Source organism: Miniopterus natalensis, chromosome 3 (assembly GCF_054644295.1).
Source record: "Miniopterus natalensis isolate mMinNat1 chromosome 3, mMinNat1.hap1, whole genome shotgun sequence".
NCBI classification, from domain to species: domain Eukaryota; kingdom Metazoa; phylum Chordata; class Mammalia; order Chiroptera; family Miniopteridae; genus Miniopterus; species Miniopterus natalensis.
The window spans coordinates 51,768,559-51,793,313 of NC_142083.1; the positions used below are offsets into that span (position 1 = coordinate 51,768,559).

At 38.7% G+C, this 24,755-nt stretch overlaps 1 protein-coding gene across 2 annotated transcripts in view; it reads left to right on the forward strand.

The window, feature by feature from the left end:
* Positions 1-656: 656 nt before the first annotated feature.
* ERAP2 (endoplasmic reticulum aminopeptidase 2) overlaps positions 657-24,755 on the forward strand; it is a 37,795-nt gene continuing 13,696 nt past the window's right edge. Inside the window, exons 1-12 of one of the 2 annotated variants that reach the window (XM_016216189.2) lie at positions 657-719; positions 2,906-3,602; positions 6,561-6,699; positions 10,454-10,588; positions 12,614-12,734; positions 14,813-14,967; positions 17,817-17,930; positions 19,202-19,333; positions 19,567-19,698; positions 21,243-21,311; positions 22,298-22,473; positions 24,640-24,719. In XM_016216189.2, the coding sequence (XP_016071675.2) occupies positions 3,046-3,602; positions 6,561-6,699; positions 10,454-10,588; positions 12,614-12,734; positions 14,813-14,967; positions 17,817-17,930; positions 19,202-19,333; positions 19,567-19,698; positions 21,243-21,311; positions 22,298-22,473; positions 24,640-24,719 (1,810 nt within the window). In that variant the 5' untranslated portion in view covers positions 657-719; positions 2,906-3,045. Of the gene's footprint in view, positions 720-742; positions 834-2,905; positions 3,603-6,560; positions 6,700-10,453; positions 10,589-12,613; positions 12,735-14,812; positions 14,968-17,816; positions 17,931-19,201; positions 19,334-19,566; positions 19,699-21,242; positions 21,312-22,297; positions 22,474-24,639; positions 24,720-24,755 lie in introns of those variants that run through there. The other variant, XM_016216190.2, reaches the window with a different exon arrangement.

A 24,755-nucleotide genomic window follows, 5' to 3' on the forward strand; every position in this document is an offset into this window, starting at 1 on the left:
GCTACACAGAACACCCAGACAGAGCCATGAGAGTTCATGTGGCTCCTGTGCTGTCAGCTGGCCACCCATGGTCTCCACATGAGGACCTGCTTCTCTGTGTAAACGGAGGAAAACGATATTCTTTTCTATGTGGAAGGTCATTATTCAGGGTGGTAAAGAGGCCCAACTCAGCCTGGCAGATAACGAGAAATGAAGGGAAAGGGTGGCGTACGATCCCTGTATGTGCAAGAGGCGGGGGTTAAAGGCATGGAAAAGCTTAGGAAAAGCTCCTCTGATAAAGGCCGTGGAAGCTGACTGGGAGGTCACTGGCAGGCTTGGAGTGATGGGCAGAGGTCAGATTTCAGAGCAATAAGGACACAGCACAGTGAGGAGTTCAAGATCATGTCTTAAAATAACTTGGCACTAAAACACGAACTAGGGTCTGAAGGCTTTACACGTGGGGGTGAGAGATGGGGAAGATAAGGCAGCAGGAGCCGCAGCCACCCAGGGGCTGGAGCCCACCCTGAGCGCTATGGTGGGACTTTTGCTCTGAAGCCCCTTGTTAGTTTCTCATGCTTTCTGAACTAAAGCTGCTGTGCTAAGCCCCATTTATCCCCAGGTGATAATGAACCAGCTAGTGCTACGATCAGGAAGTAGGGGAAGTTCTGAGTCTTGCCAAAAAGAAAGTGAAAGCAAAAGTAAATTCCCCGTCTTTCACATCCGCAGCAGCATGGATGAAGGTAACACATTAACATTTCTCTTGAATTTGTCTTTAAATCAGAATTTTTCAGTGAAACTAATGGCCAGAACTGAAAGAATAAAACTGCTTTATTGAGGAGGTCTTGCAGTTGAAGGTGAGGCTCTGGTGAAAGGGGGAGGATCTGGCAATGCTGTATTAGAAAGTGTGTGCTGAAAGACGGGACTTGATTTAAGAATCTTCCGTTTAGCCCAGCTGGCCGTGGCTCAGCCGTTGAGCATCGACCTAGGATCCAGGCTATCAGGGTTCAATTCCCGGTCAGGGCACATGCCTGGGTTGTGGGCTGCAGCCGATCAATGGTTCTCTCATCATTGATGTTTCTATCTCTCTCTCTCCCTCTCCCTTCCTCTCTCTGAAATCAATAAAGATATATTAAAAAAATAAATAAAAATCTTCCATTTAACTCACTCACTCTCTTTTGGAGATCTTTTAGCCTTTCCCCAATGTGTGTTGCAATACTTGCATCTTCAGTCCCAGGATGTTTTGTTCACTGTAATGCTATTAAAGGTACAGTGCAATATAATGGAAAAATCCATCAGATCAAGGGTTAAAGAGCTGTATTTTGGTCTCGATTCTGCTTCAAACTTTTGGGTGATTTTATGAAAGTCACTCCCCCTCAGTTTCTTTATCTGGGCACTAAGGACTTGTACTATCTGGCATTTAAAGTCCTCACCAGTTCTAAAGTTAAAGGCTATATGAGTAAATATCAAGGCCTTTCTCTCCACTCTTACTAAAAGAGTAAGAGTGTGTCTGCTACACGTGCTTTCTTGGAGAGTGTCTGCTACAAGTCAGGGCAGAACTACCTCTTAATTTAAGCCAGAGAATGCACGTTATAATAACCACAATAATCATTTAATATTTAGCATTCATTACATGATTCCTATATGCTAGTTGCTGTGCTGTGCTAAATTCTTTGCATGAGTTATTTCATTTAATCCTTCCATCACAAGGATGGTATAATTATTACGTTATTTTATAAATGAGAAAACCAATGCTTGAAAAATCAGAAATTTGCCCCAGATTATACAGTAAATGTGGCTGAGCTAGTGTTAGAATCCAGGCACCCTTATTCCCAAACCTAGGACCTAACATAAGCAATTTCATTTTTCAAACCATCAGAAATTCAAGCTAATAGACCAGTTTTGGTTTTATCTATTAGAGGTTTCTAGAACATTGAGATCTGGTAGCCATAATTTAATACCTGTCTAAAAAATAATTTAACCATTATTTTCTTCTTTATCTTTGTTCCTTTAACAATAGCTATTGATCTGCATTAATACTGCAAATTGGAAAATTGAAGTAATTGTTCAGATGAGTAATTCTAAAGAACTTGTTAATTATAAAAATGAAGAGGAACGAAACCATTCATGGGTTTAAGCTGAAACAGTGAGGAAGTAGGTGGAGGCAGGTGGCAGGGTGGGAGTCGGTATATTAACTATATTGTCCTAATTTTATATGTTTGGTAGCTTTACCCTTCTAATAAGAAAAAATTGTCTTAGTTCTATTTACAGCGGCAGTGAATTCAGTTCAATATGCATTTTCAGAGGTAGCCTAAGATGAAGAAGACTGAAACAATTTTTCAAATATTGTCAGTTAGAATATTATAAACTCGAATTTTATTTCCATAGCTTTTGATATATTGGAAATAATCTGAGAATAAGCATCTAGCTTGACCAGCATCTTTTATACCAATAGCCATAGAATAAGGCCATTCAGATGTGTTATTTATTGAAAGAGGTAAAGTTCAATGCTATTAATAATAACATCTGGTATCTGGAGAATATATTCTTTGTGACTTAGGAAGACAAAATAGAGACACTTGTGAAATTCACTTTCAGGTGTCCAAGATACTCTTAGAATGATGCAGCCAAATGTTCGAAGCATTCAACAGGCAAGAATTTACATACCAGCCTTCCGCTCATTGTACAGAAATGCAGAGGGGATTCATTCCATGCACTTTTAAGGCAGAGTCCTTTCATTTGAGCTCTAAACAATTTATATTTGTAATAACCAGATGATAGCTCAATTTCTACTTTATTTTGTGGATATTCGGTCTGGTTCTGACAGAGAGCTGGTTTTCCCCATTCACACATATCCTTTTATTTTTTTAAGGTTTTACTCATGAATTGAAATAATTTTCTTCATGTTAAAAATGTTTTTTTCTTCTAGATTAAATCAATTTATTGAAACATTGTTCAGATCCTGTATGACATAATTGGAGCCGATACAATGCTATGAAGAACTCTGAAATTTAGCCTGGATAGTAACTTGTCTTCCAAAGAATAGATTTAATAGCCCATTCTTCTGCAATGGTTCATTTACACAGAAAACTAATATTTAGTGTTTACATAGGATTTTACCTCGCAACAATCATCCTACCTAAAATATGTGTTTGTTCTCAGTTCTCAATACCATCTAGTGATCAGTTCAGTAAGGCCCCTGGGGCTTTCCCAGTAGCCACCAATGGGGAACCATTTCCTTGGCATGAGCTAAGGCTCCCCAACACGGTCATTCCCCTCCACTATGACCTTTTTGTCCATCCAAATCTCACTTCCATGGACTTTGTTGCATCTGAGAAGATTGAAGTCTTAGTCAGAGATGCCACCCAATTTATCATCCTACACAGCAAAAACCTTGAAATCATGAATGTCACCCTTCATTCTGAGGAAGATTTGAAATACAGGAAACCAGGGAAGAAGCTGAATGTTTTGAGTTATCCTGCTCATCAACAAATTGCTCTGCTGGTTCCAGAGAAACTTATTGCTGACCTGAAATATTATGTAGCCATTGATTTTCAGGCCAAGTTAGCTGATGGTTTTGAAGGGTTTTATAAAAGCACGTACAGAAATCTTGGTGGTGAAACAAGGTAAGATGTTGTTCCAGCTATTTACAATTTCTGTGATACCCTCCTATGTTTAACATCTCTTTGGAGGAGCATGATTTATCAATCATTTATGAAAAGCCCAATAAACTGTGGGGAAACGAGGAAGAGGGAGATGCTTTTAAGGACCATTTCTTAAGGAAATTGCAGTAAAGCTGGGAAGAAAGAATGCAGAGGCATAAATTGCTGGAGGGAGAGTAACTGGGAGGAGAGGCCAGTGTGACTGTGATAAGACAGATTTGTTTGTGCACTATAGGAAAGGATGGTCAGTGCAGAGAGAGCTGAAATAGGGAAGGCTTTTCAAAGGAGGTGGGCCTTGATCTGGGACCAGAAGGGAATGTAAGTGAGATCTGGATAGAGAGAGAGGAAATGAAAGTATGTAGCTTGCCCCGGAAATAGCATGACTGAAATCTAGGAGGCAGGAGCAAGTCTGTTTTGGAGAACTGAGAAATACTGTTTCTTTGATCAGCTCATGTTTATTGGATACATGCTTTATGTCTGGCACTGCTCTAGTCACTGAATGTATAGTGGTGAGATATGGACAAGGTAAGTGATAAATGTTATGAAGGAAATAAGACAAGGTGCTATAATAGAGAGTAAGTGTAGGTGGGGTTTGAGACTAATTTAGCTGAGTGGTCAGGGAAGCCCTTGTGAAAGAGGTGCATTTAAACTGAGACATGACAATTTTTTAAAAAGGACACAATCATGAAGATGTATTAGGACAAAGTGTCTCCAGAAAAGGGAGCAGCAAGTGTAAAATCTGTAAGGTGGGAGCAATTGAGAAAGGCCAGTGTGGCTTGAAGAGCTTGAGCAAGAGAGAGTAGAGTTGAAAGGGGTCAGATCACTTAGAGCCTCTTGTAAGGAGTTGGGTTTTTACTTCAGTGCAATGAGAAGTCATTGGAAGGTTCTGATCTGATCTGTGCTTATGAAGATCAAGTGTATGCTGAGGATACATTATAGAGAGGAAAAGTAGAAGAGTAATCATTTAGGAGGACATTGTATTAGTTCAGGCTAGAGATGGTGGCTTGGGCCAGGCTAGTGGTGGTGCCTTATGGAAAAGGTGATTGAACTTGGTGTTTCTTTTGGAGAATAACACAGACAGAATTTGCTGACATACTGGTTATGTGAGGTGAGAGAAAGGGAGGATAATTTGGTTGTCGAGAGCCTGGACCCATCTGGGAGGAAAGAGGAGCCTGGTTTCTATGCTCTACCACCTTTTATCAGTTGTGTTCAGTTGCCAGTTAGAGAAACCCAAATACAATGGCTTAACTCATAGGGGGTTAATTTTCTCATGAAAAACAGAAGTCCAGAAGTAGGGCAGCCCAGACTTGCTACAGTGTTTCTCAGTGTTATCCAGGACCCAGACTCCTTCTGTCTTTCTGCTCAGCCACCCTTGGCCTATGGCTTTCCTCCTAATACAAGGTGATGTGCTCGCTTCTGGGCATCAAGTCCACATTCCAGACAGGGAGGAAGGGGAAACTGGGGAGAGAAAAGGGCAAAAAGAAACATTCCCGAGTTCAACTCCTTTTACAAAGCTTTCCTACCCAATGACTTCAACTAGGCCACAAGTCATATGCCTACCAACTTGAAAGGGAGCCTAAAGATACATTGCCTTCCTGAACAAAATCAAGATTCTGTTGGAACTGAAGAAGGGGAATAGATGTTAGTAGGCAACTTTAGCAGCGTCTGCTACATGCTTGCTCTTCCCTTCCCCACCTTAGGTACTCACTGCCTTTTGAGGGCTCATGCACTCACCCCCAGAGCCCCAGCAGTCCACTTAAGACAGCCCTTCCCCAGGCCCTTCTCTTTCCCTCTCCCCCTTGGGGACAATTCCATCCATTGAGCCTTAGTTCTTAGGGGCCTATTCTCAGGTCCAGCATAGTACCGGATAGAAAACGTATTACCTTCTTTCCACCTAAGGTACCATGTGACCTGTGAAGACGCCTTAATCTTTTCTTAATCTTTTTCAAGTGACAAAGGCTCTACCCAAAGGAAATACTTTTTAAGGATATCATTTTGGGAGACATGAGAAATTGGAGGTGGAAATTTTTGGGAGTAAGATCTGGGGGACTTCTAGCATGCTTCCCATAATTAGCTGCTGGCTATTTCTGACTTGTTATGATTATCCTGATAGGTTCTCTTTTCCAGTCTGAATTATACAATTTCAGGCATTCTCAAGGGGATGTGATACAGAGATTTGTCTATGTTTTAGCCTGAAGACTGGAGCTGCTTTGTGAGGGAGGGGAGGGAGCTAGAAGTATCTGGGGCCTGAGGTCCCCCATGGAGACCCTTAGCCAACCATGGTGCAGGAAAATGAAAGCCCAGCTCCTTGCCTCCAGTAGGGGAGAAGTCGAAGGTGGAGCTTCCATTCCAGAGCTCCTAGGGATCAGGCTGATGCTGGGAACTCACCTGGCTTCTTCCTCTTCCCAGTCCTGCTTCCCTCACTCCCTTTTCTCCTGGCAGCATGTTCTTAATAAATCAGGGTTTGCTTCCTGGGAACACATCCTAAGATGTGACCCACGATTATTCATATGTCTGATTGAGATCCCCACAGGTTTGGAGATGGTACTGACCTATTACTTTCCTAGTCAATTTTGACCTCAAGTTGACTGGACATGCCTATCTCAGCCACTTACTAGCTCAGGATCCTGGTAAGGTCACTCCAATTCCCTGAGCCTTAAATCTTTGTCTGCTATGAGAATAAAGGAGATCACATAAGTAGAGCGCCTAGCACCATGCATTATTCACAACTGGAAGCTACTAAACTAAAATTTACACTTGTTTATTTGGAAAAAAAAAAAAAAATCCTGGATTCACTAAGGTTATAGTTTAAAAAATCATATATGTGACTTCCAGGATTGATAAGCTGTGTTCTGAAAGTACAAATTGATTTCTTTCTTGGTTTCACTTATGTATTCTGCCTGGGGGTGGTTCTTTTCACAGAACAATTGCAGTAACAGATTTTGAGCCAACTGAGGCACGAATGGCTTTCCCTTGCTTTGATGAACCATCGTTCAAAGCCAACTTTTCAATCAAGATAAGAAGAGAGAGCAGACATATTGCACTATCCAACATGCCGAAGGTATTGTCACTTCCAAAAACATTGGGGAATCGTTCTCAAGTTGAGCCTTTGTCTTTGTTGTGTTGCTTTTTAAAATATTTCCTTTCCCTCCCCCAAGACTTAAGCCATTAATTTGTTTTGTCCTACATATTATTTAATAACCTCACTCCTTCTAGATTTTAACATCATTTTGTTGGGGCATTGTTATACCAGAAGCTTTTTTAAAAAACAAAACAAAGCAATTTACAGTTTTTTTGTGTTCATAAGGAAACATTGTTCTTTTAGACCAGTGTTACTTGGCCAGAGATGAAATTCAGAATCAAGTAAAGCAGTACATTTCAAATTTAATGCTCACAGGAATCAGCTGAAGATCTTGTTTAAATTCAGATTTGGATTGTGGTGAGGCCCCAAATTCTGTCTTTTTTAATCCTTACCCAAGGATATTTTTTCCATTGCTTTTTTCAGAGAGTGGAAGGGAGAGAGAGAGAGAGAAACATTGATATGAGAGAGACACATCAATTGGTTGTCTCCTGCACTCACCCTGATAGGGATCAAGCCTGCAAGCAACTGAGGTACATGCCCTTGGCTGGAATCAAACTGGGGACCCTTCAGTCTGCAGGCTGATGCTCTATTCACTGGGCCAAACCGATTAGGGCCCAAATTCTGTCTTTTTAACAAGCTCCCAAGTGATGAATACCACTGCTGCTGGGCCAGGGACCACATTTGAATGGTGAGGATCTAGAGACCCCTGCCTGGCCCCCACCCCAAATATTCTGATTTAGTCTTCTGTATTAGAAATCCTTTTTCATTTTTAAGTTCCAAAGGTAGTTTTTAAAATTACTTATGCAAATTATTTATTGTGCTTATACACTTTTTTTTTTTTTTTAAATGAAAGAGACCTTTGAACACTTTTATTTGACTTGTATTTGTACTCAGAAAATAGAGACTCTGAAAGACACAGTAGACCCTGAACTTCATTTACTATTTCCTCACTAATGCTGTGCTTGCCATGTGGGTTGTTGAACAAAATATAAAGTATTTCCCCATCCTGACTTGTAAAGTAGGACAAAAGTGGAGGCTCTCCTGACAGTGCTTCAGCAGAATGAGCAGCACAGAAAGCAGCCGGGTTCTCGTGAGCCAGCAAGTGGCCCTACCCCCTTTCCTCTCTGCCCTGAGCAGTGACTGGCTTCATGGGTGAAGGGGAGAAATTAGTTGATAAACTAGACACAAGTCTAGTTCCCAGGTTTCTGTTTAATGTTGGATAAGATATTTGCTCTGAAATAGTGGCAGAGCAGATCAAGGGGAACAGGGACAACGCTCCACTTAACACACATCCTTTCCTAGACTGTAAAGACAGTGATTTAATTAGCCCTCTAATTTTCAGGTAAAAATGACCTGCTACCTTAACTCCAAGTCTACTTCACAAAGCATAGTTCAGTCTCTTTCCTGGCAGCTTTTTATTAATAAAATTTTTATATGAATAATCATGGAGGCTAAAGTAAAAATACAGCTCACAATGCCTTTTAATTAAAGTGTAATGCAAACATAAATTGTCATTTTGTTATATTAGAGTTTAAATTTTCTATTTTTAGAAACCCCCAGTAACTTCTCATATTTAAGAAAAAAAAGTGAACACTTTGAAAATATTTTACACAATCCTTGAACCTTCTCATTGCTTCAGTTGACTGGACCCGTTCTCTGGATCGTGCCATTTTCAGCAAATATTGGTTTAACACTGCTCCTCATTGACACGCCCAACCCAGGCTTTCATGTTTAGCCAAAAAAAAAAGAAGAAAAAAAAGATCTGAAGCAATACTACAATCATACTCTGGATAATAATAGCTGTAGCACTTAAGCTAGGTTATGGACTGGTAGGAGGCAACACATGCTAAATTCTCAATTTGTTTCATTAAGAATATAAGATTTAGGACAAGTGAGGTGGTCAGCCAAGCACTGGTAAAGCAGCATATCTTTGGGGCATTTCTTTGTCCCCTTCACTCTTCAAAGAAACACACACTTGCTGGTGACACTTGCTGTGGAAGTCGAGCCCTTCCAGTATTGCAAAAATAGCTAACCCTTCCTCTAGCAACAAGTATTCCATGCTTGGAACTTACACCACCATCCCGGAGGAACCAACACCCATACGCTTAAGGCAGTGTTAGTCTGTGTGAGTCACTCCAGGTTCCTGAACAAAACTCAGCCTCCCTGGGGTACATCTTTATCTGGGGGAAATCAGAGGAAATGCCCATCTGCCTTCTAACCATATTTGCCACCAGCTGTCTAGCGTCACAGACTCTCACATCCCCATAGTACCACAGCCTTGCCGCCGCCTCCCCTTACCCCTCCACACACTTGACTAAAAGATTTTGCTGCTGAGTTTGGTCAGAAGACTACGACTAATGCCCTCCCCCTGTCCCCCCCCCAAAAAAAAAACCCTCTCTTCTGCTAGGAGTACGTAGCTATTGAACTCTGGTTGAATCAGACTCATTAAAAAAAGAGATTTTTATTGTGCAAAATTAATTTGCTGGACAGATGTAATTACAGCCCTGCATATACTGCTCATTTTCTTAGAGTGCTTGGTCAGTGTCTTCTGCTTCGCTGGAACTTAGGAACTGAATTCTTTGATAGAAATCTGTAGAATTAAATTCTGTAGACTTTAATAGCACAAACATTTGTCACTGAAACAAGCTAGGCAGTTTATGGTAATATCTCAAGCTATTGTCTCTTGCTAAAGCAAACTGCAATATTAACCAAACACATAAAACATGATCAATAAGCCCTGGTTAGCACTGCCACAAGCCTGACACCTTGAAAAAGGGGGTGGAGGGCATGGGGGAGGGAGCAAGCTAGCCCAAGAGTTTTTACCAACTTGAAGAAAGTGGTATTTTCAGATTGCTGAATCTCATCCATTCAATATTTAGGGGTGTTGTACCACATTGGAGATCATCTCTAGGACAAGGTCTCCAGAGCAAATAAAGATAGAATTCAGTAATTATTCAGTGAATTTGATAGATGCAGCTGAAGAGTCTGTAGGCTTGAAACTTTTGCTTCCTCAGTACATAGGCGAAGCTTAAATTACTAATGCCCTCCTTGGTCAGACTGCTTTCATTGTGGAATCAATGAAGCAAAGATAAAAATAAGACTGTGACTAAAGCTGTCACACAGCGAGTGAGAGAACGAGCAATGTCTTCAGAGTCACAAGGTCACATCCACATCTGGGTGTTGCTGTGGAGCTTGCCGTGTGATCTGGGGCCACTCAGTTCACATTTCTGAGACTCTGCTTCCTCACCTGTGAAATAACACCTACCTCACACACGCATAAAAGGACTGAAAGATAATGAAAAGCATCTAGCACAGTTTCGCTTCCCATTTCCTTCTGCAACAGAGATTTATATTGCAGGGAAATATAAAAGGGAAAGGGGCCATTCTGGTATTTTTCCTTAAAAGTGCAGAATTTGAATTTATGCCAATTTGGAGGTTATTCCACTTCAAGAAAGTCGAAGCATCTAAGATGATTTGGGTCTTCAAGCAACAAAATAAGATTGGCATATTTTGGGATCCCAAAAGTAGTGCATTGTGTTTTCAAGAAAGTCCAGGAATAAAAAAAATAAAGGGAGGAGAGACCGCAGAATGTTATGAGAGCCCACTGGTCTCCCAGAAGGGCATCAAGGGCACTTCAGAGTGTCAGGCTCTCCTCTAACTTACCTGGTTTAAGTCACAGACATTGTTGTAAAATACTCCAATTTTCAAATACTGATTCTTTTCCTTCCTGTAGGTTAAGACAATTGAACTTGAAGGCAGCCTCTTGGAAGATCATTTTGAAACTACTGTAAAAATGAGTACATACCTTGTAGCCTACATAGTTTGTGATTTCAAGTCTGTGAGTGGGACAACCTCATCAGGGGTCAAGGTGAGATTGAGATCTAATTTCATACACAGCACAGAATAGTGTCCTGAGGGCAAGGAGCTTTTCTTTATTTTCTTAAGCTTTGTTCCTTATTATAAAAGTATCGTGTTTATTTTACAAACCAGAAATAGGTAAAAAATAAAATAAATTACCCATAATCCCACTATCAGGATATAATTACCGATAATATTAGTGTATACCTTCCAACTATTTCCTATATATATGTCAGTGTATGACAGTATATGTAAAATAATGGTATATACTATATATATGTATGTATATAGATATATATATTTTTTATAGAATAATATGTGACTATTTTAACTCAATATTCACCATAATATGCAATAAAAATGGAATGCTATTAAATATTTTTCTGTAATACTATTTTAATAATTATGTAGTACTATACTTCGTGGAGGTCTACCATAAGGATTTTTTAAAAATTTATCTTTATTGTTGAAAGTATTACAGATGTCCCCTTTTTATTCCCATTGATCCCCCCCCCCCCGTATTCGCACCTCCCTCCCCAGGCCTTCACCACACTATTGTCTGTGTCCCTGGGTTATGCATATATGCACATAAGTTCTCTGATTAATCTCTCCCCACCCACTCCCCCACCACTGCCTTCCTCTGAGATTTGTCAGTCTGTTCCATACTTCTATGTCTCTGCATCTATTTTGTTCACCAGTTTATTTGTTCATTAGATTCCACATGTGAGTGAGTAAAACTAAATCAGGAAGAATCAGAAAACCTGAATAGGCTAACAACTGATGAAACTGAAGCAGCAATAAAAAAAACTCCCTGCAAACGAAAGCCCTGACCCAAACCAGCGCCTTATTTAGGACATTCACATTGTTTCCAGTTGTTTTCCTTAATGAAAGAAGGTCTTTATCATTTTTAGAGTCTTCATTATTTGCAAAAGTTTATAATACCCAATATTTATTTTATAAAGTTTTGCAATCACCAGTAGAGACATTAAAAGTAAAAATGAAAAAGAATTCCTTATTCTGAGAAAACAAATGATTGACATAAAAACATATTCAAAGAACCATGAAATAATGCTTATGAAAAATAGCTATAAAATGGCCATTACAACTTGCATACATATTATTCCTATGGAAAGGTAGATATATGATGAGCAGTGTATCTATATACACACCATGTCACCTGTGCACCGAGGTCTGCATGTGCAGAGATACAGGTATGTGAGAAGTCAGGTGGCACTTTAGCTCAGAGGACAGGGTGCTGTGAGCTTCCTTGGATTTATATCCTAGGTCTAAAATATTCTACGTGGGTGACTTGAAACAAGTTACTTAATCTCTATGAAGATAATAGCAGCTACTTAGATTTACATGTAAACTTTTAACACAGCGCCAGGTAATCCACTAAAACCTGGTGGCCATTAACAACATGTCCTTCCTATAAAAGTGCTGAGAAACCTCAGTTAATTCAGAGCGTGAAAGCAGATAATGAAATGAAAGTAGCATACTTGAAGCCCAAGAAAATCATAATCTAACTTTTTTTTTTTTTCTACTTAGTGGTTAGTTGCTTTGAGAAGAGTCAATGAACATATTTGGGCAGTTTTGAGTTTAAAGTAAACTAGAAGGGGGCAGGGGAGGCTGGATACAATAAGTTCTTAAAGGCTTTCCCACCTCATAAAACTATGTCTTATTTGAATTGTGCTAATAGTCATAATTTTGGAAGCGCAGTTCTCAAGTATACATGATACTGATGAACTCAAGTGTACTCTCAAGATATAATAGGTTAATATAGCTTGAAATTTACGATTAGCACCTAGAGAATGGATTATAACAGAAGAAGCAGGGTTGTTTATAATTTTTACGAGTGGCCTTGCTTTAATACTTTACTGAACATCTTATCTCCTATCAACAACATGCTTTAATGGTATCTCAATAATTTCTTGATAAATGTAGTCTACCTTTCCTTGGGTGAGCATTGTTGGGAATGGTATTATGACAAGGATCTGTCATTCAAAGACCACTTTTTCTGATCAACATTTCACAGGTGTCCATCTATGCATCCCCAGACAAATGGAGTCAAACTCATTATGCTTTGGAGGCATCATTGAAGCTACTTGATTTTTATGAAAATTACTTTGATATCAACTATCCACTCCCCAAACTGGGTAGGTTCAAATTCCACATCATTGTCTTTATTTTTGTTTGTAGAATTTGCTTTGAATTTTTCCCCTTTACATGTGATTTAAATGAGCACTGAAGAGGTTCATTTAGCCCAGGAAGCAATAATTTGTACCTCAGAAATGGCCCCTGAGTGTAGAAAATAAATTATTTATGAGAAACCCAAGTACTATGGATCATTTCTCTATTCTTTTATCAGATTTAATATTAAAATAGCTGCACTGCATATTAAGTTTAATTTGGTGAATTTTCTAGAGCACATTTTTTCCTATACCATACTTGTACAAGACCAGAAATGTTTTATAAAAGTTGCCAAAGATTTATTTAGACAGCTGAAAATTATCCCTTCATCTGTTATCTGTAGTGCAATTGAGGCTGGAAGATAAGAAAGACTGTAATACTGATTTTAAAAAAAAGATTTGGAGGCAATAGATCATTTGAATATAGTAGTAGGTCTTTATGTAAGAAAATACACATATCCTATCTTGCTTTTAATCTTCTATCTTAAAAATTAAAAGATTTTTATAATGTTGCAGAACATATAAAAACTATGACTTAATTTTATAATTTACATAGATTACTTTTTAAGAGTTTATGACAATGACAAAACATGTATTTTCCTTTGGGACATTAGGAAATACTCTTTAACATATCCTTCTTCCCTTTGCCCCACAACCTCCATGCAATTTTGTTTTTAGAGAAAATAAAAGAGAACATTAAAAGACATCAAGAGTTTATTCCTATAGTTCCTGAGTCTCACTGTATTATTAGAGTGCAGGTTCTATATACCCCTTAGCACAGATACACTAACTTCAGTTACCCATAATCCAAAAGTCAAGGAGAGATCAAATAACAGCCATCAACAATCTTATGGTGTTCTTGAAAAATGCAACCTTGACGAGTATATGAAGTGTATTTTAAATGTAACTGAAAGGAAGCATGCAGTTTAAAAAAAATAGAGCAGATTTAAGTGTCTCTAATGGCTATAGAAATAATCCAACTAATAGAAAATCATCAGTGTAATTTAGAGAAGGAGTCATACCCACATTTGAAGTGCTAATAAATACCAATCTTTATTATTGCCAATTTAGTTTCTTATTTTGTTATAAGTATTTGTTTTTATACATTGGAATTAATCAGTACTAATTCCAGACACTGCAATTCAAGCCAAGTGATTTGGTTCATTACAAACTTAAAAAAAATTACCTTTCTTTTTAGCCAATCAGTACTTCTTCCAAAATGGTCTGGTGGAATAAAAAATAATTCAAGATTAAAATTGCCAGAAATTTAAATTTTCTAACCTGCATGAAGTCACTGACAAAGAATGTATACACACACACACAAGGCACACAGATATAAGTTAACATGCATTATATCCGAGTTGCTTAAAGATTATTAAATTTCACTTCTCCCCCCACGCCATGACTTAGTTAAGAGGTAGAGGAAATATCAATGTTGAAAGGAAATGGAGGTCAAAAAGGACTGATGCTCACAGATTTTTCCTCTACTACCTTAAAGGGAGTTTGATCATAAGAGAGGCCATATGTGCTTGAAATATTAATTGCAATATTGACTACAGAGATTGCTCCTAAAAGGTGTTTACTGGAATTAAAATCCTCTCTCTTTCTCTTTTTCTAGAAATGGGTTCATTATGTTTTGATAATTCTCAAACATTAAAAATTATTTAACACCTTTTATTTTCAAAGTTTTCAGTATACTAATATAAAACACAACATGAGTGTTTTTAAATAAATTATTTTCTTAGCAGTAATATGCCCGTGGTATTTTCAGATTCCCGCACTTTTTGGAAAAAACAATGGTTAAATGTCAATAGGTTACTTCAGTTACAACCAAAACTGTATTGATAGAATATATTCTGCTTGACATGGGTACTGATTATTTTTAGTTCAACTACAAGACACCATGTCAATGTTAAGATATTCTTGATGTCTTTTGAAAGTCTGCTATGTATGCTGCAAGGATCATAATGTATTTAAGGAGGAAGCAAATCCCACTTCTGGTGTGGAAGCCGTAATGATCAAGGGTGGTTGTTCTTATGTTTTAGATCTAATTGCTATTCCTGACTTTGGACCTGGAGCCATGGAAAATTGGGGCCTCATCACATATAGAGAGACATCACTGCTCTTTGATCCCAAGACCTCTTCCATTTCTGATAAACTCTGGGTCACCACCGTCATCGCCCATGAACTAGCACACCAGGTACTTGGTACTCATGATATTTTCTTAGTATCAGTCCAAAAGAGCATTGTGTAGAACACCACCAATCTTCCTGAAACAATATAAAATTGTATCATTTTACCTCTAGAGGGGACCTTGTGGATTACCAAACCAAACACAATATGTCAAGTAGCACAGGGCTCCAGCTCTAGATTGTGGGACACATGCAGGAATTTTATCATGAGAGGAGTGGTCACTATCTTCTTTAAAAACCCTTCAGGGTAAAACCTTCAAATGTCTTTTAGTAAAGAAAGGTGGGGTCTATGCAGATACACAGAACACAGAATTGGAAACCCTATGAAAAGAGATTTCTATTCTATTGAATATATTTCTTCTTATACCCCTTAGCACTGTGACATTCTAATCTAGGGCAAAACCAATCTCTCTTTGGTTGGAACCTGTGAATGTATGGCCATAATGAAGTACCTCAAGTCTAAATACTCACAGGCTGCAGACCCTGGATATATTACCTAACTCACTAAACTTCCGTGTCTTCATCTACATAATTAAGTTGATAATAGTTTCTGCTTCTTGAAACTATTGTGAGGATTACACATAAGTGTCTGTTCCTGTCATATAGTAGGCACTCAATAAGTGTAAGTTATTAATGATGATGAAAATAACCACTACTACTGCTACCATTTCCTGCAGAGTAAGGTTTTTAAGGCCCACCTATCGACACTGTCTTACATACAAATTTGGAACTATAAAATTAGTACTGTGCATATCAGAGACTACTTCTACTCTATTTCATTTCTGAAAATCTCCAGTGACACAGTGAATTATTAAGGACCCTCAAAATTCTCTTTCACCATGTAGGTAAATATCATGCCAATGTAGCATCTGGTAATGTCTCTTATTTTTAATTTTATCTTTTATCATCATCATAATAATGCCTTGTTTTTATTTTTAAGCAGTGAACTAAACACCCAATTCCATAGGAGCCATGCTCAGCACTGCACTATGGGAACACGTGGGCAGCCCTCTCTGATTTAGGATTTCCCCACTCACCCATCTTAAGGATTTTGATTATTAGTCACTGGTAGCTCTAAAGCACTTAACTGAGTTTAGAGATTTCTAATCTTTCTACCCAGGGTTCGTAGGGAAATGGTCAGAGGGCTCTACCTCTGAAGCGCCATGCTCCCTCTGAGTCTTCCTTTAATAGCTTCTCTTTTGTGGAGATGCAGAGTGTAGGGCCGAAGCAGCAGGCCGCATTGGAATTTTTGGCTTGACTCTTTTGTCTCCATATGACCACGTCATTCCTCTGTGTAAAACCCTGGCAAAGACTCTCAATGCCAACTGGGTGAATCAAGGGTCCATAGGATGATATACACGGTTCCCGTGACACAGCCCCTCTCCACCTCTCCTGCCTCATCTCTTACTGACACCCTAAGCTTTAGCCATCCCAGGCTATTGCCGTTTCCTGAACGTGCCAGGCTGTGTTGCTCCTCTGTGCCTTTGCTCCTGTTCATCTGCCTAGAGCACACACCACTCCCAACAAACCTGAGGACCACTTGCAAGACTCAGGAAATGAATCATTTCTTACCTAACTTACATACTCACCAAGCAGAACTGATTCTTTCCTCCTGGAATCCTCTGTACCTTGTACAGATGTTGATCATGGCACCAGTAACACTTTATTGCATTTATCTGTCTACTGGTTGACCTCTAGCATTTGTATTGAGACAGAAGCTATACTGTATGCACTTACATTTCTAACACATGACATGGTACCAGGAACATAGGTTATCAATAGATACTCACTGAATGAATGAAGAGACCACTCTTACTAACTGGAAAAGCTACCAGAATCAGCTCAACTTGTATTTCTCATACTCATCCCTTCTCAAATTGAGGAAATGGCTCCTGTCCCTTCTCATAGATGTCCTTGGGAAGATTGGTACCACTTGCAAAATGATCTAAGGGTCATCAAAAAAGGAGTAGAGCTCAAATATTTTCTAAAAGCTACAGATGTAGCTGTTCTGCTCTATAACTGTAACAAGGCTCTTATGAACCTTAAAATCTTTTTAAGCTTCCCATCCTTCTGGAGATTGCAATCCTAACATAGATGAGCCAGATACATTGTATTGGATATATTGGCAAATAAATTAAACAGATAAATAAACTAGAAAAGTACATGAAAAAATAGTAATATTTAAAACTGGTGTTACTGATCAAATATAGGTCAAAGGTAAATTTCTATTTAGATTGTCTTTATGTATCCTTTTTATTTTATGTTTATATAGTTAAAATCTCAAACCTTTATTCACTTTAGTGGCCATGTTAATCCCTGGAAATGTCAGGGCAGAGGTTAACAACAAAATGTGCTCATCAGTAATATTATGTAACAGTCTGAAAGTACTAAATGAATTCTTATGATTCTCTTAAGTACCTGCTATTAATATAAAGAGGTAACTTCACCAAGGATATCTTGGCTTATATTTTTCCTTAAACAACATCACCATCTGTCAAGGATAAGTTGAGATGATAGTTGTGCAAGAAAGAACAAACCCCACAAAATGTTTTCTTTTCTTCCAGAATATTATATCGAATAGCTAGGAAGTATTTGGAGGATGGAATGAAAGTTGTGGAGCTGGGAGCAATGGGAACACAAAAGAAAAGAAAACGGAAGCCGGCAAAAATGTGGTGGCGAGACAGGAAGGCAGGGAACTCAGTAGAAGGAAATTGTCCAGAGAGAAAAGGGTAGCAAAGATAGAGGAAAGGCCTTACTCACTAAAAGAAGGAAGTTAGCATCCATTATATATTTTTGCTACAGTTAACAATTTTCTATATTTTTAAACTGTCAATAACATTGAGTTTTTACCTCCTAGTGGTTTGGCAACCTGGTTACAATGGAATGGTGGAATGACATTTGGCTCAATGAGGGTTTTGCAACATTCATGGAACTTATCTCTCTTGATGCTACATATCCAGAGCTACAGTTTGTAAGTTCACAGTTTTGTATGTCATGCCATATGCCCTAAGGAATCATCAATTCACTGTTAAAATTTTTAGTAAATGCCAAAGAGGAAACAATATAGCATGGTGTTTTTACCCCTGTGGTGTTTTGTTTAATATACAAAGCAAATTGTATGAGTCTGCTAGGCCTGCCATGATAAAATATAAGACTGGGTGACTGAAACAACAGAAATTTACTTTCTCAAATTTCGAGATCTATGTGTTGGCAGGTTTGGTTTCTTCTGAAGCCCCTTTCCTTGACCTTTTTGCTGTATCTGCAAACTGTCTTTCCTCTGGTGTTTCTCTGTGTCCAGATTTCCTCTTCTTATAAGGACACCAGTCAGGCTGGATTAGGGTCCACCCTAACAGCTTCGTTTTAACTTAATATGCTTTTTAAAGGCTCTATCTCCAAATACAGTCACATGTTGGGGACTAGGGCTTCAACTTATGAATTGGAGAGGAGCACACAATTCAACCCATAATATAAATCCCTCAGCCAAAATATATGTGGGCAAAGAACTCAAACAGCACAAATACACAGCTGTGTATGTGGAGTGAGAAGGAATATCACTGTCCATATACAATGCCCATGGCTATAGATCCTGTGCAGAGTTCTTAGCATGTATCCTGAATTAGGCATGACTGGGGCACACTCCTCTAGGATTTACAAAGGGCCTATTATTCACTTCCCTAAAAAGATTTCTTCAAACGCATCTTTTTATAGGCACTAAGGGGTCTGAATACCACATCAAGGTGGTTAATAAAGATTAATTAGCTCACTGGGGTAAGCATTTGGTCCAGTATGGTATAGAGAGACATGGATTCAAAGTCAGTGTCTTCTTATTTGCTATGTGCTGAATCCATGTTTTCGTCCCAAAGCTTCACGTATTCTCACTTGTAAAATGCATATAATTCATCTCCCAAGCAGGGTGTTGAAAGGATGGCAGATGATGGATGTAAGGTCCTGGCACATAGCAAGTGTTCACTAAATGGGAACCATTCATTTTAGTTCTATATCCAAAGGCTTGGTAGCTGGTAGACATTCATGACATATCTGGGGGAATGTGGGATTTATATCTTTATGAAGTAGAGAATTGATAAAAGGGAATACATATACAAGGGGAAAGAAACTTACAATCAGTTGTAAGAAATATTGATTGAATACTTATGTCTAAGAATATCTTACTAAACCCAGCATGTTTTCTATTGCTTTGAGAGTGTCAAATTGAAATAGAAATAATGGTTCTCTTCTGTTTAGGATTACTGTTTTTTGGCAGTGTGTTTTGAAGCAATTAAAAGAGATTCATTAAATTCATCCCGTCCTATCTCCAATCAAGCAAAAACTCCTACTCAAATACAAGAAATGTTTGATACAGTTTCCTACAACAAGGTAGTAAATGCTTTGGGCAGTGGAAATTCTGCTTCTAGGAAAATATAAGGAGGCCTGTAAAATCTACATTTTAAATTGGTGCTGCTAGGTTATTGTCACCTGTTTCACTTTTTCTTTTATTTGTTTCTCATTTTTCAGGCATCATACGTGTTCCATAAAATTAAGCTTCCTTTAAAAACATAGCATACTACCTTTTCCTTTATATATTCTTTTTTTAATTTTCTGTTTTTTAGGGAGCTTGTATTTTGAATATGCTCAAGGATTTCCTGAATGAGGAGAAATTTCACAAAGGAATTATTCACTACTTAAAGAAGTTCAGCTATGGAAATACTAAGAATGATGATTTGTGGAGCAGTCTGTCAAATGTAAGTCATATGGTGGGTTGCAGTGGACTGTTAAGCCTATAAGGTGACAGGCTAATTATGAAGGTTTATAAATAGCTATACTGTCAGTCAACAAGTATTTATTCCACTTGCCACACTACCAGGGTCCTTAGAAGACAGCACCTTGCATGTTCCTCTGGCTCCATACTAAGCCAGGTGGCCACACTGGGTTAGCCATACGGGGTTTGACGCTTGACTGCCTTCTCCTTGGTTCCCCTTCTGTGGTTGGCCAAACACTTGCATCCTCCAATTTTCCAAAATCTTTAATGACTTTGTAATCCCTATTATATAATACCTTATCTTCTCTGTCCAAATTTTAAGGTTGAACTCTACTTGCTCAATCTGTCTTTGGTGTGTGTGTAGTGGGTGTGGGGGGAATTAAAGGAGAAATCTGGCCAACAATAAGAGGATTTTAAAAAGCCAACTGTGAATACTGCTGTGTTAATTTTTGTTACATTATGCTTATAACCATATCAAGAAGGTAAGGCAGGCATTCTTACCCCATTTTTACAGATGGGAAAACTAATACCAAGGGAGAGATTTGCTCAAGATCATATACCAAGTGAGTGATGGAGTCAGTGTTAAAATCTGTTTTCTGACTCTAACTCCAGTATTCATTCTTTCTATTACACCACAGCTTCTTCCCAGTTATCAGGAAAGTCTCCCATTTAACCTTCCCTTAAAGGTCCTATATTCTAGTTGACTCCTTTCTGATGCCAAGTGAAACTGTGGTATGAAAATGATAAATTCCTGAAAATATATTACTCAGCATTGTGTCACATAATGTCAGTTCTAATACACAGCAATAGGAACTTGGAAATCAGAAGGATTCTTTGCTGTTATTTTTCATAAAACCGTTTAATAGCACTTGAGAGCCTTAGACAGTATGTATGTCATTTTCCCCATCTACAGTTGCCCTCAGAGCATTAGCTCCTGGTTTCAAAGGTTGATTGCCAACCTGGTGATTTTCTTAGGTCTCATATCAATTCTGAATTCAGAATTTATTGTGCATTCATTACATGTATGCTGCTATGGTAGTCACTGGAAATAGCCAGGGAAGCAAAGGTGTTTCCCTCATGTCAAGGAATTTGTGACATGATAGGAGAAAGCTAATACTAGACACAGTTGCCTTAATGCTAAGTGGGGGCGAAATATGCAGAATAAAAGAATAAACTAGGACCTTTATCAGGGGAAAGGAAATAAGTGAAAGAAATATTCAACATATTGATTCAACCCTAAAACAGACCACGATGAACTTCTTTAGCAAACTTTAAATGTATAGATAAAAATTTAATTCATCTAGACGTGATAAGGAGCATAGCAATTTATGAAGTAACTTTTGTATGTTTCCTACGGTCCCTGCAAAGATGCCTTCTTTTCATTTCATGAATTGCTATGCTCCTTATGTCAAGAGGAATTAAATTTTCATATAGCTGTGCTAGTAAATGTCTGCATTCATGTCTAATGTGCATATTCAGTCAACTGTCAGTACCCAAATGGAAGTGCTCTTTATTCTTATTTTATAGAGCTGTTCAGAAGGTGATTTTACGTCTGGTGGGTTTTGTTATTCCGATTCCAAAAGGACAACCAGCACAGTAAGTATAAAAGGGACTACAGGGCAGAAGAGATCTGGCCCATCCCCTGACGGGAGTGAGTGTGTAGGATACAGCCCAACTGTGCCTTTAAATAACTGGAGAGGAAGAGAGACTCCCGAATTTTCCTTGAAACAAAGCTGACTGTAGAAGGAATGTTCAGGCCATTTAGGGGGTGGTGCTGTTACTACTATATTTTTGTTGTTATAATTCAGCTTTCCCACAAGCCCACTGCTGGCTAAAAATATCTCAGCTCCAAATTCCCCTGAGCGGTTACTGCTGCACTGGCATCCTCTGGGCTCCAAAAACTGCCAAACAGGGTATGTTAGGTTTGGAATAGAGTGAATGACTTTTGGCTTTCTTGAGGCCCTGTCTTTTTGTTTACTTCTGGGAGGTTATTAGAGCACTTTAGGAGAGAGGAAAGAAAGTCATCATTAAAACAAACAAACAAAAAGCCCCCGAAAAACCCTCTTTTTAAGAGTCTTGGTCATCCCATAAATTATAGTTTCTAAAGGAGGATTCAGATCATCCAGTGATTAGAAATCCATACTAGAAGCTGGGAAGCTAGAGGTTTTGTTCCCTAGTTAATATACTTCTCCCATATGTTGTTCTGTTGGAACATTTAAAGCTTCCCTTAAAGAAAGCCCCTTCTCTCCTAAGCCACCCACCCTGGCCACCATTATTAAAATGGAAAGGTGTTTCTTTTCTTTGTGTTTTGAAAGGGGGCAGGAGGAAGGCTCCAGCCTCAAGCCCTTCCTCTTGGCTTTTCCTGCCATGTGTTAACCCTCAAACTCCCACTTATATCCCTCCCTCAGGTAACTTTCGGAGAGCTGCCCTGTCCAGTTCCTGCGTCGCTCTGCCCTGAGGCCTCAGCCCGAGTGCCCTCCTCCTGCAGCTGTGTTTCTGGCATCCCAGGGACCCTAAGTTTCTTATCTCTCTTTGTTTTCTCTCCTCTGTCTTGACTTAACCACAGTCACTTGGCATTTCAGCTCACCTCTCAGGGGGAAAATGCAGAGGTCAAAGAGATGACAGCTACGTGGACTCTGCAGAAAGGAATCCCCCTCGTGGTGGTGGAACAAGAAGGGCGTTTGCTCAGACTGCGGCAGGAGCGCTTCCTCAGCGGGGTGTTCAAAGAGGACCCTGAATGGAGGGCCCTGCAGGAAGGGTGGGTGCTTTTCTTCTGTTGGTCTAATTTATCTGTCTCAGTTTGCTTGTTATGGCATTTACTTTCTTTCAACTTCTCTGGCAACTGTGGGATGCTGTTTCTACATGGGAATACAAGGCCTAAACTAGCCTTGATAACAGAGTTAAAGAGCTGCAGGTGGCGCGCACTGCATTGTTCAAACCTGTGTTCTTAGTAATTCTGTAGCCACCTTTAGAAACTCAGTTCTGATGCAGAGGGTGGTCAGTTATATTTCTATTATAATATACCCTGGCTCTTTTCAATTCTAGATTTCTGGGCCCTAATAAGTTGTGTGACTGGCCTATACCTATACCTATAGCTGTGTGACCACTATGCAAATGATCAGAAGAGAAAAGGTGTTCACTAGGTGATAGATTAGATGCTAAGACCTTCTGTTGCTTTTTTGTTTTCAGTAATAGACTATAAATGTAATGTGTTAAAACATCTGATGTCCTTGGTAATGATAAAAGCAAATCCAATTAACCACGCTGTCTTGTTCACCAGCCTATCCTGAGAAAACTTGTTAAAGGCTTTACTGAAATCAAGAAGCACAACACTGTTCACATTTCTCTGATCTATTAGCCTATTAACAAGAGGAATTAGGTTAATTTAAACTGAAATGATCCAAGTGAATCTGTACTGGCTCTTATGATTATTGCTTCTTTTTTCTAAAGATCTAGCTGCCTAATAACAACTCTAGAATTTTTCTGAAAATCAGAAGGAAATTCAAGGTCTTTAACATGTAGAATATGCACAGAGAAAGAGAATGTTTTCTCTTTTTGTTTCATCAGTTAGCTATTTACAGTCCAACAGTAACCCTTATGCTACTTCTCAATGCAAGACACAGCTTTCCATTTTTCTATATATCCTTCTGAAGTCTGAACCTCAAAGAGCTTAGACAATTTGTATCTTGGCAACACAGCCTGGAAATTTTTATGTTTGATTCATTATTGGGAAACCAGGACTCACAATTTTGTAACTTATCAAAATGTCGTGAGAAAGTTCAGTAGTGTGGATGGTCCAGAATAATAAAGATCTGAAATGATCTGTATTTTTCCTCTACTAAGCAGTTTTTAGATTGAGGTTTTAAAATTATTATTCTCTGATTTGTGCCTATTCAAACTTATGAAATGCTACCCTCCCTTTTTACTCCCAGATATGTTTATCTGGAAAAATCCCTTTCCTTCCAGAGCCAAGATTCATCCAGGAATGTTATTGCATTAAGACCTGGCAATATCTATGTGTCTATTTTTACCTTTTTGTGTACATATTTCAATCGCTTTGTTAATTATCTCTACCCTTTGTGGGTTAGCAGGGAGATAATTCCCTTCTGAGCCTTTACTAGATGGAGTCTGTGTACATTGTTTCCTTTATTTTTATATCTTTGAGGACTAATGGGAGCATCCTCACTCTCCTTTCCATTGCACCCCTCCCTGTTGGTGTTTTCAAACACATAATTTTACATGTGTAGGATTACTTTAGCTAATATGGCTTAATGTGGTAGAAGAAATAAATTCTAGAAGCTTCTAGAAAGTTAGTGAGAAAGAAATAGCCAGTTTCTGTTATTTACCATAGTAGAGACACTGGGAAGTAACTGAGGCCTTTTGCTCCTATCCATGCTACTTTTCTGCTCTCTGGACTTGCTGACCTGCGGATGCTAAACTATTGACCACTTATAGTCACTTAGCAGCTGGGCGGTTGGATGTGGTTAGCTTTGTTGAACAAAAGGATAAGTGGAAAATCATACTGGAATAAGATCTGAACTTCTTAAGGCTTTTCCTACAGCTCTGATTCAGTTATTTGAATTAGTATCAGTCTGTGTTTTCGGAAATGTGAAAGGAACATTGGATTTTTTTTTCTTCCTTAAAGAGAACAATTAACAGAACTTATTGTGGTATGAGATTTAGACAGCAAATGGCACAGGTAATTGTGACAGACTTCTACTAGGGATATATTGCTGCACCTTCATAATCTTCATGGAAGAATTATTGCATATCCAAGGATCTGCTAGCTTTGGCCTATAAAATTTATAAGGCCACTGATAATTTAAGGATGGGTGGTATCTTTTACAGCTTATCTGAATCTGACAATGTGAAAATTGAAATGGCCATTCATTTAATTTGTAACAGTCTTTACTTTCTAACATAGGTACCTTTGGCACATCCCATTGACCTACTCCACAAGATCCTCTAATACGATTCACAGACACATTCTAAAATCAAAGACAGGTAATGAACTGATTAGCCAAACAGGTGCTTCAATTC